The following is a 16,768-nucleotide window of genomic DNA, read 5'->3' on the forward strand; positions in this document are numbered from 1 at the left end:
CCTAACTTTTTGGTTTGACACCATTTTTAGGACACACTGCTTGACAGTTTGAATAGAAAATTTGCACCACAGAGATTTATTTCTTAAATTCTTGTTCTTTTACCTCCTTCACTAAGAGAAAAATTCAAATAAATTACTTAGTGTTTGCTGCTCTTGGATCATCTGAGGTCATTTGATTAGACTCCTCTCAGATTTTGCCAACACATGCTACCAGCTAGACTTGGAAAGTTTTTTCACTGCTTCTATTGACCATATTGTGTTCCCCAGCCAGTGCATTCTTATGAAACGCTTAATAAATACACAATGGTCTGGAAGAGTCTTAACAATTTACTGGTATGGGTCATATAACATATATTGTACATTTTAGCATGAGATTTACATAATAAAGTGCTATTAAAATGATAGTTACAGGTATAAAATCATGGATGTTGTCATCTTATCTGTTCAATGTTGCTGGAGATATTTGTTAAATAAATAAATAATAATAAATTTTTCAGGTAAGTGTAAAATATAACTGGAGGGAGTTTTATGCGTGTGCTCCCCATACATTCATAATGAACATCTTATGATTTATCGAATTCACTTCATTGAATTTTCCAAGCTAACCACAAAGCTTGATCATGTAATGAATGTATGATGGTTTAATTAGATTTTCCTGATATACATGTAAGGATACAGTGGAGATACAACTGACCCATGCACTTTGCTGGAACAGTTGGAACACAACAGTTCTTTGGGATTCAGAGAAAATGTACAGAACCTGGTGGTGATATAGATAAACCTGTGCTTGAATAAAAAAGTTTATGTTTAAGTTTATGTTAAGTTTAATGTGAACCCCTGATTAATTAACCTTACAATTGTACCTGCTTTCCCCTACATGATGAAAGGACTAATGTGTGTGTCTATCTATCTATCTATCTATCTATCTATCTATCTATCTATCTATCTATCTATCTATCTATCTATAAATATATAGATAGAGAAAGAGATATAGATAGAAATAGAGATAATAGCTTTATAAGATTAATCAGGTTTCAGCTAATAATGCAGAATAATATAAAAGAATTAGGATTGTAATAAACGTATGTATGCGTCTAAGGAGCTCTTATGAGCTCATGGTGTATGATGTAATGCCTCTGGGTTTGTGTTTCCGGTAGATGAACTGTTAAGGAGTTTTGATCCCTCTCTCAGGACCGAGTGCTGGTATTATTGGCTTCTATATATGAGTGCACGGCTGAAAGTGCTCCCTAATGGCCCAGGCTTTAGGCTTTCTGCTGTATCATAGATGCCCAACTAGAGCTCTTTGGCCACTAGAGACCAGATCAGTGGTCTATCAGTGCAGCTGGATGTCAGCTGTCAAATTTAACCACCTTTCAAAAAAAAATAAAAATAAAAAATTGCTGAACCCTGATACAATAATAATAATACAATAATAACTGATACAATAATGGCCTATTTCAGATATTAAATTAAACTGGCTTTATTACTTGTCAGGTAAACTTATTGTTCATGATATGCTCTCTGGAAGAATGATTGCTTTAGGGTATAAAATAGAATAGAAAATAGTGTCTGATTAGTGCAAAGAAAACATGATAAATTGTTAGTGAATGATTCTCAAAGCCAGACCAACTGAAACAGTGTTATAATCTTGACAAGAAAATATTTTGGATATACATCATTGATGCATCAGCTCAGCTAATTTACAATGCAAATGAGGACGGAGAAAGCGGAAAGTTTCTACTGCTGCTTTGATCTGATAGAAGGAAGTTCTGCAGACAGCAGAGGTTTACATCATTTGCAAGCCTCGACTGAGTAATTACTGTTGGGACAATAATTCTTCTTTGTGTGTGCGAATTGGCTGATGATGTATCTGAGAGTTCACATTACTCTAGCCTTTGCAGTTCTTTGGTTTCACATCACCTCAAACTGCCTGAGAGGTCACTGTCTCTCCTCTCATGTTACTGTTCATTAAAAACAATGTGTCAGTGGTAGTTGGCTGTAACACAGCTGTGCGGATGCCTTTTGTCTCTCGTTCAGACACAGCAGAATAGCTGTTCTTATATAGAACTTCTTATATAGCACAATTCCTGTAATGGCACTGGAAGGATTTTCCTTCCAGGAGCTAACACTGGAAACTTACATTAATACAAGCAACACTAATAATACTGATAATATAAGTGCATAAGAGATGTTCTTACTTTGCTTTAGCCTCTGCATCTTCTGATCCTTTGTTGGACACATCCTCCAAACCTCCAATAAGGTGCTTATAAGATCTAAAACAGAAAATGATAAGGCGGAAATATTTTTCAGAAAGGTGAAAAATGACACACACCTAAAGTAAATATGAATGTAAAATGATTGTTTTGTAGAATGAGAAAAGGTAAACGGAGGATCACAGGCTTCTTTCAGCAGCTGCCTGTTCAGGGTCGCCACAGCAGATCATCTGGTCCACATATTTGATTTGGCTCAGGTTTTACAATGGATGCCCTTCCTGACGCAGCCCTCCAATTTTATCTCTTGGCACTAGGAGATAGTGCTTCAATGGCTGTTTTAGCTACCTGCCTAGGAATCAATCCCGGGCCACGGCAGAGACAGCATCGGAGTAAAGGGAGCCTGCTGCTGGACCACTAAGAGGCTACAGGATTTTAGTGATTTGTAAAGAAGAAATTAATAACATTTGAAAGACTGGCCTAATTAAAATAAGTGTTTCTTTTTTGCTCTGAGAAAAAGAGTATTTAATTATGTATGACCCCTAAATATTAGCAATAATGATGAAAGTCCCTCTGTATTTTCAGGAGAATACTTGTGTGTGTTTGTGTGTGCATTCTGGTTGATAATATCACAGGGAGAAATGGTAGTAATGCTAGGGATGAGCTTCTGTTCAGGTGTTTATACCAAAAATGGCAGCTTCGGCATCACAGGTTTAATCAATCCACATAAATATTTAAATTCTCTCGCCCTCTACCACGACACATCTCCTATCCCAAAGAGGGACATGTTTAACAGGAACATACTAAAAAAAACAACGGCATTATATTATTCTGAACATAATTCAAGGGTATCCTTAAATTGCATTTAATACATTTTATGGCAATGTACTTCAGTGAGATTTTAAAGTCTATTTTTCATGGTGATTCAGCAAATAGCAAAACACTTCGAATATAGGATATTGTCTGTTCATGTGTCATCTACAATATCAGGTTTTATGGCATGTCATGCAGTGAGCTTTTTATTTTATAGTTGGTGGTTACAGGTTTATATGTTTTAATCGGCAAACTTACTGTTCTACAGCCACCATAATAAATAGCCATAATTTATATATTTCCGTATCCATGTGTCTCCTGTGTATATATCTCAGCAGCCTGTAGATAAAATACACTCTATGGACAAATATGCACTCCTGACCATAAGACTCATACAGTATGTGTTTGTTTCCACAAGATGTTGGAGTGTGGCTGTGGGGATTTGTGCTCATTCAGCCACAAGAGAATTAGCAAAGTCAGGCACTGATGTAGGACAAGGAGGCCTGATGTGCAGTCAGTGTTCCAGTTTATCCCAGTAAGGATGTGGTCAGGGCTCTGTGCAGGCTGCTTAAGCTCTTCCACACCAACCTCAGCAAACCATTTCCTCATAGACCTTGTGTTGTCGTGTTAGAACAGGCTTGGGCCTTTTAGTTCTGCCAAATGGAAATGGCATACAATTATGTGCTTCCAACTTCCACAATCAGTTTGGGGAAAAACTATATACTGTATGTGTGTGATGCTCAGGTGTCCCCAACAATTGTGACGAATGCATGAATCAGACTTATCATTATTTCTTAACATCGGTAAAGTCTATCATTTAAATGACGGTGTAACGGAACTTCACACAGAGTGCTGATGGATGAAGGCCTGTTACCTTGTAACATCCCATAAAGAGCAGAATAAGTGCATTGCCAAGGAGACAAGCTGTCTGCATAGACCACTGACACACAACAACTATTCAGCATGAGCTACATTTATTCAAACAAACACCCCTTTGAATAGACAAACCGACACAGACACTGAATGAATAAAGCTTTCACACAAACTCACAGTAAACAGGCAAAAATGCCAGCTAGAAAACACTACATTTGACTAGATGAATTCTGTCCAGAAATATTATTAGATTATTTCACCATGATACCCATGTTGTAGGTTTCGATAATAATAGTAATATAAGGTAAAATAATAGTAATAGTAAATAATAATAATAATAATAATAATAATAATAATAATAATAATAATATGCACTTGTGTCCAGAATTATTGGCAGACTTTAAGTGAACAGGCAAATTGACTCTGTGACAAACATTACACACCACAATTACAAATTTCAATTAAATGATTGGAGAAACCCTCTTGTAACTAAAAATCCTAAAATCAAATGCTTATAAATGCTTAACAATTTTTTTTTCTTGTCTGAGAAAATAATAGAAAATTATATACGCAATAAAATCAAATAATCTTTGTGAAAAGAAATAAAATAAATCACTTTGCTTCCAAGAACGACTTTATGCTCAGGCAATGTTTAGGATCATTCTGTGCATAAATTAGTCTTTTTTGTTCTTTTATTAACCATGTGAATAATTCTTAAGTTGCCTATATAGTAAGTATACTGTGTAACAAGTGTAACAAAGTGTAACAAAGCATAATGAATGATATAACAAGTAATACTCACTCTCTGTCAATTACTAGGCATGTAACAGTCTCTGCAGCAATGACGCTGGCTGTCCTGATGTCCTCTCTGTGCAAAAACCAAAAGAAGTGAGTGAAAAATAACCTATGCAACATAGGAATTAAGTATAAGCTTATATAATTTATGTAAGATAATTCAAATTAGACTCAGGGTAACATGCTTAACAACTGGGTCAGTAAAGCAAGATTATCAGTCAAACAAGAAAAAAGAGATTAAAAGTTTTACTTTACACAAATAACTTCAGCTATAGGTATATATAAAATATGAGGTTTAATTATATCACAGGAAAAAAATATCCAGATAAGGCAATTTTAAAACATCAGCCATTACTCAGAGACTCTATGCACGCCATCGTTAACCTCCTCTCTCTCGTTGAATTCTGAGGAATCGTCACTCCATGCGCACGAGTCAGAATCCGAGACTGAATCCATAATGCTCGAACACACACAGTTTCTTTTTTTTTCAAGGCTTTTTAGTTTTACAACACTTTAAACACTTTACAAACAATCACTACCAATTACACCCCTCACTGCTACCTCAGCGAGAACCATTCAGTCCTGCAAAAAGCTCAAAGCTCACACACACACACCACATGCACTGTATGACACCCTAGCTGACAAGAAAGAAGAGTAGATGTTAATGTAAACAGAGTACGTACACACATGCGCCAATCCCAAAGTCTCAGACAGAGGTGACAATTCTCCACTGCACAACCTTAAATCCCCCACAACACAAATACACAAACACACCCAGAGAAGGTCACAGCTGCTCCACACCACAGCAGAGAACAGACAACAGAAAAGCACAGGAGGGATTCTGTCACTATTTTAAAGTGCAATCATGGAGTGTAAGCACCAGGGCTGATGAGTGTAATTATGGCCTGAGTGCTCTCCATAAGAGGCTTCGTAAGAGACGTTAAGTGGATAGAAATGCCCTACTTGTAGTATATAAAGACCCATCTCAAAACATGACACGTGTGCTGCGAAAAATGGCCGTCTGCTTCCAAATAGTTACACACATTCACACATGGTCTACCCTGGCATACATACATGCCCATTAATCATTTACAGTTCATGAGGACAAACTGAATACCTGGAGTCCACACACAAACTGTTCACTGTGTACACCAGCCCAGAACTCTCTCAGATCAGATTGCTTACTGGAAGTTCAGCTCAGACATAAACCAGGCAATCGTTTTAGAAATTGATTGCAAAAGTCCACAACGCAGCCAAGAATACACTGTAGCCTCCTGCAATAGAGTGTGCACTCGAATGGAAGCTGTCACACTAAAAGGGATTACAGAGGGATGAAGGAAGTAGAAGCAGAATTGTTCATATTTATGAGCACCGAGTTTCTGTATTCCACTCATTCATCTAATACACCCAGGATAAATCCTCAAATCCTCAGCTCCAAGCAAGAAAATACCACATCATCTTTCATAAACTAGAAATTAGTATAATAATAACAGCAACAAATTACTGCAAATGATTGGAAGAGGCATGCAGGTGCTGGACGTTATTACTGAGGATAAAACAGCTGGCCTTGCATGGACCTTTCTAGTAGATTTAATCTCAGCCAATAGGGGATTTATATTTTTAGTTCTGTATTGTTATTCTCAGCAAAACAGTAGGATATTTCTTTACAAATATTATCAATCTATATCACAAAAAAGGCACGGAAATAATATTTCAAGCTCTTCTTAAATCGGCTTGACTGAAAGGATTTGACAAGTGCATCCCTGCTATCTATCTGATGAAAAATCTCTGAAACTGAGGCGTCTGGAGCCTGGACTGGAGATTAATACAGTAATCATTCAGTCTGTTTTTATATGGAGAAGGAATGAGTGATAACAGAGAGCTGCTATATGTGATAGCTCTCTCACACACACAAACACACACACACACACTGCAAAAAAAATGCCACAACGCAGTCTTTTTTTGAGTAAGATAAAAACAATAAGCTTCAAGTTTTAATTTTTCTTATTGGCAGATAATTGTGCTTCTTTCTAGAAATATATGGTAATTATTTGCCAATAGAACAAGATAATTTCAAACTTGAAATTAGTAAAAACAATCTAGAAATAGATCGAATAATCTGATATTTGGTTCATTAGTATTTCCACTTTCAAAGATGTTATTGTTTGCAGTGCAGTACAAGGATCTCACACACATACTGTACACACATACACACATTGGGGTCATACAAGGGCTATGAATAAAAATGTATGCACATTATAACCATACATTTACATATAACATATTGAGATATCTATATTGAGTTCTACACAGAATAAAATAAAATAAACAGAAAACTTTACAACATGACAAAGCTATAATCCTACATACACAACTCTTCCTGGAATACTGTCATACCGGTCCTGGGTCGTTTTGGGATGTTGGACCATTTTTCAAGTTATAATAATTCAGTTCTTTAATGGATGAAGTTTAATATCTGTTTTGAATTCTGTGTTTCAGGAATCCATAAAAGTGGATTGATGGTTAAAAATAGTAATTAGGGAGGGCATGGAAGACACTTGACTTCTTCTCAGTGTTATTTTGCAGCATGTTTAGGAACTTTATGAAAGAGTGTTTGCATCTTATCTAAGTCTATGAGATTGCCTCATAAGTATTGGCTGCTGAACACAACGCATTCATAGGGCCAAGTGTTTCATGCTTTGGTTTTGATATTACACTTTGGAAATCAAATATCAAAGAGAAAGAGAAAGAGAGAGAGAGAGCGAGAGCGAGAGCGAGAGTGAGAGAGAGAGAGAGAGAGAGAGAGAGAGAGAGAGAGAGACCACTAGGTGGCACAGCACTACAGCTCTTAATGTATATACTGGATTTGGGTCAAAGCAGCAGTGTATAAAGGAACTCAGTGTGCTACAGCTGCATGAGTTCAGCCCTGATGCATTTGATGACTTATCTGATGGTTAAAGAGGACAATCCTACCCTTGCAAGGCTTTCTCTCCGAACCAATCGCCCTTCACCAAAGAGCGCAGGTACATAGTATCCTGACTGGCAGAGTCCTCTCGGGTCACGGTCACCTACAAGACAGGGCCACGTTATCAAAAAGCCTTGATCCAAATAGCAAAGTCGAGAAGATCTCTGCGGCATATTAACATTTAAACATCATACTTCTGCTGTGCTAAAAATTGTACTTACCTTTCCTTTGCTAATGATGAAGAAGGTGTCTCCCCTGGCTCCCTGTCTGATTATATAATCTCCCTCTTCATAATGCGTCTGGTTACCAAACACAGAAATGAGCATAAGACACGAGAGGATGGGACAAGGAAAGAAGGGAGTAAGAGAAGAAAAAAACAATGGTAGAGCGAATACCCTTTACATGAATACCACAACAGAACTCATTTCAGCCTCTTTGTAAATATGCGAAGTGTGTGATCAGATTGACTTTTTAGTTGCCAGTGCATCATTTTTAACCCACCACCAAATAAATAAATAAATAAAGAAAGAAAGAAAGAAAGAAAGAAAGAAAGAAAGAAAGAAAGAAAGAAAGAAAGAAAGACACTGGAACACTATTCCTTATTCCTTTTACACCATATCACTTAGCCTCTAAGTCCTAACATGCTGCCAGAGGGAGAAAGCACTTTTTTTTGGACACATGCCCTCCTGCTATTTTGCGTGCCATCACTGTCCTCTAGACAGATGTAACAAGAGATGTAAAGGCGCACAGACAGCACAGACGAAACAGTACCCCCAATTTGACTGAAGCCAAAATTCTCCCTATACGACCTAGAACATGACCTTTAAGGCACCAAAATTTAAAATATACATCTAAATTAGGTCTACATATCCCAAACAAAAAAGTATCACAAATATCCAAATATATGATGAGGAAACCATGCTGTAAACATCTCAATCTGTATTGGTCATTAATGGTTAATATTTAATGGTACATAAAGTTGTAAACAGCTTACATATAGTGTGAAAGTTCAATCTAAGCACTAGATGTGATGTTTTTTATCCTGTTAAAAACAGCACATTCACAATTCGGATTCTTTTTAATATATCACATTGAAATCACATATAGACCTTATGGAAACCCAACAGACAACCCAACCATATAATTTTTAAATGTATGTCTTGTCCCAAGACATTTCCTATATGTTTCTTATTGGAATCCTTGGATCGACAAGTGGTGTGTTAGCCTGCAGATTTGCTGTTCATTAATATTTCTAAATCAATTAAAACAATTAAAATGTATTTGGTCAACTGGATTGAATAAAAAAAATGCTGAAAGCAGTATTTTGTATTATTTAATTGGGCAACAAATTCTCATATCAATGCATAATGAATCAGCCATATGTATAGGTCTACAGGTCTGAATGACAGAACTTTGATAATTTGTAGAGGCAATAAACTGATATTCTGACACAGCGTTCTGTCTTCTTACACTTCTGCACCAATTTTTAGATCAAATTTGACAATCGTTACAAACACATGGTGGGCATGTGGTAGCCTAGTGGTTAATGTGTTGGGCTACCATTCGGAAGGTTGTGAGTTCAATCCCAGGTCCACCAAGCTACCAATATTAGGCCCCTGTGCAAGGCCCTTAACACTCAATTGCTCAGGTGTTTAAAAATTAGATAATGTAAGTAGCTCTGAATAAGGGAAGCTGGCAAATGCTGTAAATGTCAAATGCAAATTGGACAGTGGTATCCTAATAAAACATGTTAATATACATTAATAAATAATATATGTTAATAATTATTACCAACAGACCCCAGCATATCAGGTCAGGCTACATCCGCTCTGCCACCATCACCCTTAACACAGCCTTATCACCGTCTATTCTTAAAGGCCCCTCTCACCCTGCCCATAGATTGTTTGTCCGGTAGGTGCTTCAGGAGCCTCTGGACAAAAACCAGTAGACTGAGGAACAGCTTTTTCCCTAGGGCTGTCTCCTTACTGACCTCTGCCTGCCGGTGACCACCCGCCTCTGTATATTATGTCAATATCACCTGTATATTTATCAATATAATATATAACACCATGTATATGTCTACAGCACCTAACCTGTATATCTTGTACATCAATACCTGTATATCCATAGCATATTCCTCTGTATATTAACCTGTTCATACTATAAATACTTTACTTATATTTTAAATACTGTACATCTTGCACTTGCTGCTTATTGCACTTCTGGTTAGATGCCAAACAGAATTTTGTTGCCTTGTACTTGTACATTTGTAATGACAATAAAGTTGAATCTAATCTAAAAATGTCTACAGTAAATTAGTCTGTGTTTATATATCTATAAAATTCTATACATCTATAATCCTTTATACAGTATTTACTATAGAAATATCCAATATTTAAAACCACAATGCTAAAATGAAACAACTAAAAAAAAAAAACATTAAAACTTACAATGTATAATGATAGACATCCAGAAAACAATATTAGAACCAACATACATAAAAAATCAACATCAACAAAATAAATCCTTGGATGTCTGAGATGTAAATGGCTCACTTTTAGATTGTATTTACGGATCTGTTCTGGCTGGTTGTAAATTGCAGTAGTAAAAATGTTATTGTTGTTGCACAGCTACTGTATGCTCTAAATCCAGATCTTAAAATTGGCTTACTGTCAATAATCTGGAGTGTAATTAGGGTGGTTCCATGTTGGTCAACTAATGAACAATTCCAATCAGATTTTGCTATGTCATGACATACATAATAGGCAGAAAATGAAAAACAGGTGGAGATAGAACGGAGAGATGAGTGAAGATATGAGGGGGAATTACTGCTATTCATTTCCTTTCATTCTTAAGTGGATTTCAATGAGCTGAGGTTGGTTTAACAGCCCCATTTTCACATGACTGCTGCTGGAGTCTACAATTTCTAACAGAGGAAGTTTCAAATCAATCGAACAGGATATAGAGAATCACAAGAACAAAAGTTAAATTATACGTTAATCCTGGGTATTCATAAGCTGACCTTTCACGATGTAGATTCCTAAACCCTGGGTTAATGCTCAAAATTGCAAATTTAGGACCATTTGTGGATAAATACAGCACACAATGTTTTTCAAATAAAGGACTGTTTCATGCTTTTGCATCAGTGAGTAAAATGTCGCTGTGTAAATGCAACTAGACTGTTTTAAGCCTCCTGGGATGCAAAAAGTCAAGAAAAGATAGAAAAAAGGCAAAAGAGAAGACAGAATAAACAAATCATTTTAACCACTATTTCTACAACACGCAGGTTTTGTGTGACTGCAAAGCAAGTGATATGTGACGTGTTCTATTATTTATGATTGGGTGTCTGTTGCTAAGCTTTTAACATTCTTACAATACATTGTTTCGACTACATGTTTGGCACATAAATGTGAACTTAACATTACAAAAGTGATACTAAAGCTGCTTCAGAGCAGGGTTTTATAATCCCAGGTAAAAAAGTGGTGCTAACTGGGGTTAAAAGTATGCGATTAGAACAAGAATAACAGGGTTAAGTACACTGTGAAAAGCTCTACTGAGTGAAAGAAACAGATCATGTCATGGCAAAAGAAGAAGGAATGATCACGAGAGGGGCTTTTCCCTCCTCCCGCTACCAAGTTACAACAAAAATATCTCTAATACATTAAATGTACATTTTAAGTCATAGTTCTTTATGAATTGTATAGTGTTTCATTTTTCACCTAGCCTTTTCATAACAATTGCTTTACAGAGTGAGTCACACAATTAGTTGGAGAAGGAAAAGGACAAGAGGACAATTGGTACTTTTAGTAATTGTACAGTGACGAGGAGGTGACTCAACGACACTGCCACACTTTATCTACTGTTTTCAGTACATTACATCCTCTGTCATATATCTTTGTTTATTAACTAGATGTTTGTATTCATCAAGACTTGCATAATCAAATAACATGCTTGCTTATCTAAAGAAAAAGTTTGCATATCTTACAGCCAAGGGTTTACTGCCCAGGGCTCAATCCGGTTTGAGCCTCAGTACAGCCTCAAACCTCTTACTGTATAATACCACAAATATTAACTAATTTTAAATGCTTAATTTATCAAAGCTCTTGATTAAATTAGTATTAGTATTAAAGATATGCCCCTCCCTCACCCCTACCAAGCCAACACACACACACAAACACACACATAGCCTAGGCCATTCTAGCTTAGCATTATAAGAAAAGTGTTTTGAGAAAAATACGTTAAATATAAAAAACATTTTCTACTGAACTGAAAAAAGACAGTGAATAAAACCCGCCATAATTAAAGCCAATATGTCCATAAGAATACCTGTTAAATGCACACTAGCTAAATATTTTCACTGAGAGTTCGCCCCAGATAGTCACTGGTTAAACAATGAGACTGCAGGCCGTTATATGTTACAACAGAAAAATTGGATCACATTCAATTTCTAATTGATATTTTCAGTTTTCTAATTTTTAGCAAACAGTATTTGATCCTTTTTGAAGGAACAGCTGTTTAACAGCCTGTGGACTCTAGTTTCATGCCAACACAAGTGTCATCTGCTAGTGAATGCCAGAATTTTGGTTGAATACATGCCATTTTTTTTTTTTTCAAATTTGACTGTGTTGCTATTTTGGTGTTCATAAATGATCACACACACAAAAAAAAAAAAAACAGGGATAGTGTCATTAACTCATATGCACTTCACAAGCACTTTCTCCTTCATTAATTCACAATAATTCTGAAGATAAAGATGCTAAAGATCATCTAAAATGTTTGAACTGTATTGCAATCGGGTAGAATTACTATTTAGTGACTTCATGAGCTTCAGTTCCACTGATAAAAAACACTGTGGAAACAAACTATAAAATATGATAGAGCTTTGAATTAGCAGTCTTACAATATCTCTATATTTGACCCGCTTGCCTGTTTTGGACTGTTACGATTCAAAATAAAACTGCACTTATAGCTAGTCCCCTGAATTTTAACACTGCCACTGAAATATTGATGTAAAGTCTAGTGGCAGACAGAAAATACAGAATTTTTCAGTCAGTTGGTCATTTCTTTCACTATGAAATTGTTCACTAGATGTCAAACACCACAATCATACATTTAAAAAAAATAAAAAAAATATGCGTGTGCTATGGTCAAAAAATCTTTTGTTTTTGTCTAAAACAAATTTCTTCAGAACTCCACTCCAAGTTTTCGTTCCATAGCAAATACTGTACCAAATTAAAAATATCAGGATTAGAACACCAAATAATTATGTAAATATGTTGTAATGTTGTGTTATGTAAGAGCAAACATTGGCAACATCCACCAGAATTTAACATTTTGGTAGTTTTGAGTGGGACTGCAATGATTTGATAAACTTGAGCTGACAGATGGTGTGTTTATTGTTGGCCTTCCAAAGACAGACAGTTCAAATAATAAAAGCCTTGAGACACAGTGGCATAAATTATCATAGTTTAGTATATAACATATCTTCTTCAAGCAAAAGGTACTCAAAACAACGGTTTTTTTTTTAGTCTTTTTTTGACCATTTTTGACCAACAATTGTTCTCAACAAGAATGTGTGAAGTGTAATTCATAAAGCTCTACTCTGAAGGATTAGCTAAATAAACGATTACCTCCTCGAGGACATCAGCCAGCTTGCTTAGTATTTCTTCTGGAAGACTATGGAATGTTGGAACACTGCAAAAGAGAAGATTTACAGCATTCAAGTCAACATTGCAGTCACTTCTTTGTTATTATTTATATTATTATTAGACATAAAAAAAATCTTAAACTTGACCTAAATAAAATTTTTCCCCCAAACAGCTGCAGCTCCCAAAAGCTTTATGTTCTAAATACCCAAATTAAAGCTTAAACATTTAGTACTTAGTCATTTACTGAGTGGAAAACTAATAACTGATAAACAGTGATCTTTGAAGTTTTTAGTATCTGTTTAAATTCATACATTATACATCCCTATACAGTGCCTGGCAAAGTATTCACACCCTTAAAACTTTTCCACATTTTGTCACGTTACAACCAGAAAAAAAATGTATTTTATTGGGATTTTTATGTGATAGACATACAACACAAAGTTGCACATACTAGTGAAGTGGAAGGAAAATGATAAATGGTGTTCAAAATCTTTTACAAATAAATATCTGAAACGTGTGGCATGCAACTGTATTCAGCAACTCCTGACTCAATACTCTGTAGAACCACCTTTCTCTGCAATTAAAGCTGCAAGTCTTTTGGGGTATGTCTCTTCTAGCTTTGCACATCTAGAGATTTTGCCTATTCTTCTTTGCAAAATAGCTCAAGCTCAGTCAGACTGGATGGAGAGCGTTTGTGAAACAGCAATTTTCAAGACTTGCCACAGATTCTCAATTGGATTGAGGTCTGGACTTTGACTGGGTCATTCCAACACAAAAATATGCTATATAGTATAAGACTGTTTCATAGACTTTCCAAAAATATTCATTATAAGTATATATGAAAAAACAGTGCAGGTTGTTCGGTGATAGGGAATGATGGTGTTGATAATTTCAGCACACCCTGTCATTTTAGTGCATAAAGAGTAAACGTTATTTAAAAGGAAAGACATTATACATCCATAATTACGTATATACAGTACAGTTGTTCCTAATCTCAGCTTTCTTGTTTGTAATCTGAAACCATTGTTTCTGGCTACAAACATGTATTTACTTTAGAGACTTATTTTTGTCTAACTTTGGAAGTCTCGCTTATTATTCTGTGAGTTCCTACTAGATTTTAGTCTGTTGAGGCTTGTACTGTAGCTCTCGTTGCCTTTCATTGAACTTCTCAGAGCCACCGTTGTTGTGTTCTGACTAATGTATGCCTAGATATCGCTCTCTAATTGTGAATTGAAGCAATTGCATGTGATGAGTACAATCTGTAAAATAATTTATGCTGATCTAAATAAAGTTATCACAATGTTACTATCTGTACCATTAATCTGCAATTAACTGCTATCTCTAGTGAGCCAGCTGGTGACAGAAAAAAGCATCCACACAGGCCACCCACAGATAGCCTGTCCAGAGCAACAGTCCCTTAGTACCTGGTATACAAACTGGTAGCTAAACCAAAACAATTCTCTGTAAAGAGAGTATTTACTGCAGAATAATCCATTTTAATTAAAGCTGTATTATACTTTTTGTCAGCATCTTCTTTTAGGGTCAAATGACTAGGTAGATTATTCTATTGATTAGCCACTGATCATATCTTCTGCATATCTTTTAGTTTGATTATGGGTTCTTAAAAATTGAGCATTATTTAAAAAAAGTTTCAACTTCCTAATAAACAACAATGCCATGGCCAAACCTTAATAAGAGACGAGTAAATAAAGGACAAACTGTAAAGCTTAGTTTAGATGTAGACGTAGATTATGGTAACTGTGGCAGGATTGTGTTGATTAAAATGATTACAGACCTATAGTCATTGTCGATTTATACCAGAAGGCGACAGAGAATCAGAAGGAAAAAAGAGGATGGATGGATTAGCCATTGAGAGACTGCAAAATGCTTTATACACAAATGCTTTGTGCCAGAGGAGCAGTGAAGCTTCCAAAGAACTGTTCTATTACGCAACCATCATTCAGTGAAGATTTCTTTCAAGTAACATTTCACTCATAAACGCATCCATGCAGCATTCTGTCTTTAATATGTAAAATATTTCCCATGCTTTCTTTTCAGTATGCTATTATGCAAATATGATCTTCAGATGAAAGCTGAAAAAAGAAAGGAAGAAGAGAATGAGGAAAGGAGGCTCTTTTAGTTGGATGCAGAGAAGACTCCCTCATAGATACACAAAAGACTAGCATGACAGCTGCAGTGTCAATGTACGCTCTAACACACACACATACACACACATGCACACACTTTAAGTTTCGAACCTTTTGAGAAACTCCATGTACTCTGCGTGTTTTATCAGGCCAGTCCTCATCATGATGGTCTGAAAGCACTGCCTGTCGATGGCCCATAACTTCACATTGGTTAGAGCTGTAAGGGAATTAAAAAGAGCATAAGTGTTAGTATTGAATACACAGAAATGGTTTTTCAGTATCATACAGTGCACTAATTACTGCAAGATTACTGGAATGAGGATTCATCTGTTGACAAAAGTTAGAATATATTGACTGCTGTGTGATGAGTTGATAAATATAACAGAGTTCAAACAAAAGCCTGAGTGCTGAGAGTGAGGAATTATCAGCGCTAGACTGTGCGCTAATAAACAAACCACACAGATATGAGCAGCTAAGACTCACGTACACTTCATTGTGTCAGATGTTGCTGGCAACATTTCAAAACTGAATTAAACAATGAAACACTTACAAAATATATTGGGTGTAATGTTTATTTTTGACAGACTCTTGCTTTTTTATTAAGAGTACCAGTAATTATAAGTACACTCGAAATATCTTTACAAAATAGAAGAAATCAGTGGAAAGGCACCTAAATGTGCAAGTAATGAAATGTGTGTATACTTGGTTTTGAGAAATGCTTTGAGATATGTACAACAACAGTCATATTTATCTTACCCCATCTTTCTATGTAACATGAAAACACATGTCTCTTTATGCAAACATGATTACTGATATTTACAATAGCACAAATAATCAGACAATTTGACATAATCTTCGGTGCAACTATCACATTTATTATTTATGATCAATTCCATAAGGTTTTAACGGTTTGAAGTCTGATGACTGACTCGAAATAATATCCACAACACTTAGTTTGCTTGCAGGAATATTTGACTGGATAGACAACCAAAAGGATGAGGCTTAAATGAAGCAGTCGGAGACACTGATAAAATAAGAGAACAAAGACAACTGCGCTTCTCTCACTGCCCTAGCGCATTAGATATTCATCAGGCTTTGCTGGCGGTGATTAGGCTTTATCATTTAATACTGACAAATTCAATAACCCTGCTCAAGGGCATAAATCAAGGTGGAAAAAGCTTCCCATACAACGAATTACAAACAAGTGATGCATACTCAGAAAAATAAAGGAAAGGTTCAGATACAGAAGTATCAGAGACATATCTCTTTGCACATACCTTACTGACATTAACACAATTCTAACTAATTCTAACTGTA

General features: G+C 35.8%; 1 protein-coding gene across 3 annotated transcripts in view; it reads right to left on the minus strand.

The window, feature by feature from the left end:
* prkg1a (protein kinase cGMP-dependent 1a) overlaps window positions 1-16,768 on the minus strand; it is a 60,392-nt gene that overhangs the window by 11,707 nt on the left and 31,917 nt on the right. For all 3 annotated transcript variants that reach the window (XM_060872452.1, XM_060872453.1, XM_060872451.1), the window contains 6 exons: window positions 15,563-15,668; window positions 13,287-13,350; window positions 7,878-7,955; window positions 7,665-7,759; window positions 4,699-4,764; window positions 2,199-2,273 (listed from right to left, as the gene is read on the minus strand). In XM_060872452.1, coding sequence (XP_060728435.1) covers window positions 2,199-2,273; window positions 4,699-4,764; window positions 7,665-7,759; window positions 7,878-7,955; window positions 13,287-13,350; window positions 15,563-15,668 — 484 coding nt within the window. The remainder of the gene's footprint in view (window positions 1-2,198; window positions 2,274-4,698; window positions 4,765-7,664; window positions 7,760-7,877; window positions 7,956-13,286; window positions 13,351-15,562; window positions 15,669-16,768) is intronic.

Source organism: Tachysurus vachellii, chromosome 6 (assembly GCF_030014155.1).
Source record: "Tachysurus vachellii isolate PV-2020 chromosome 6, HZAU_Pvac_v1, whole genome shotgun sequence".
Lineage (NCBI taxonomy): Eukaryota > Metazoa > Chordata > Actinopteri > Siluriformes > Bagridae > Tachysurus > Tachysurus vachellii.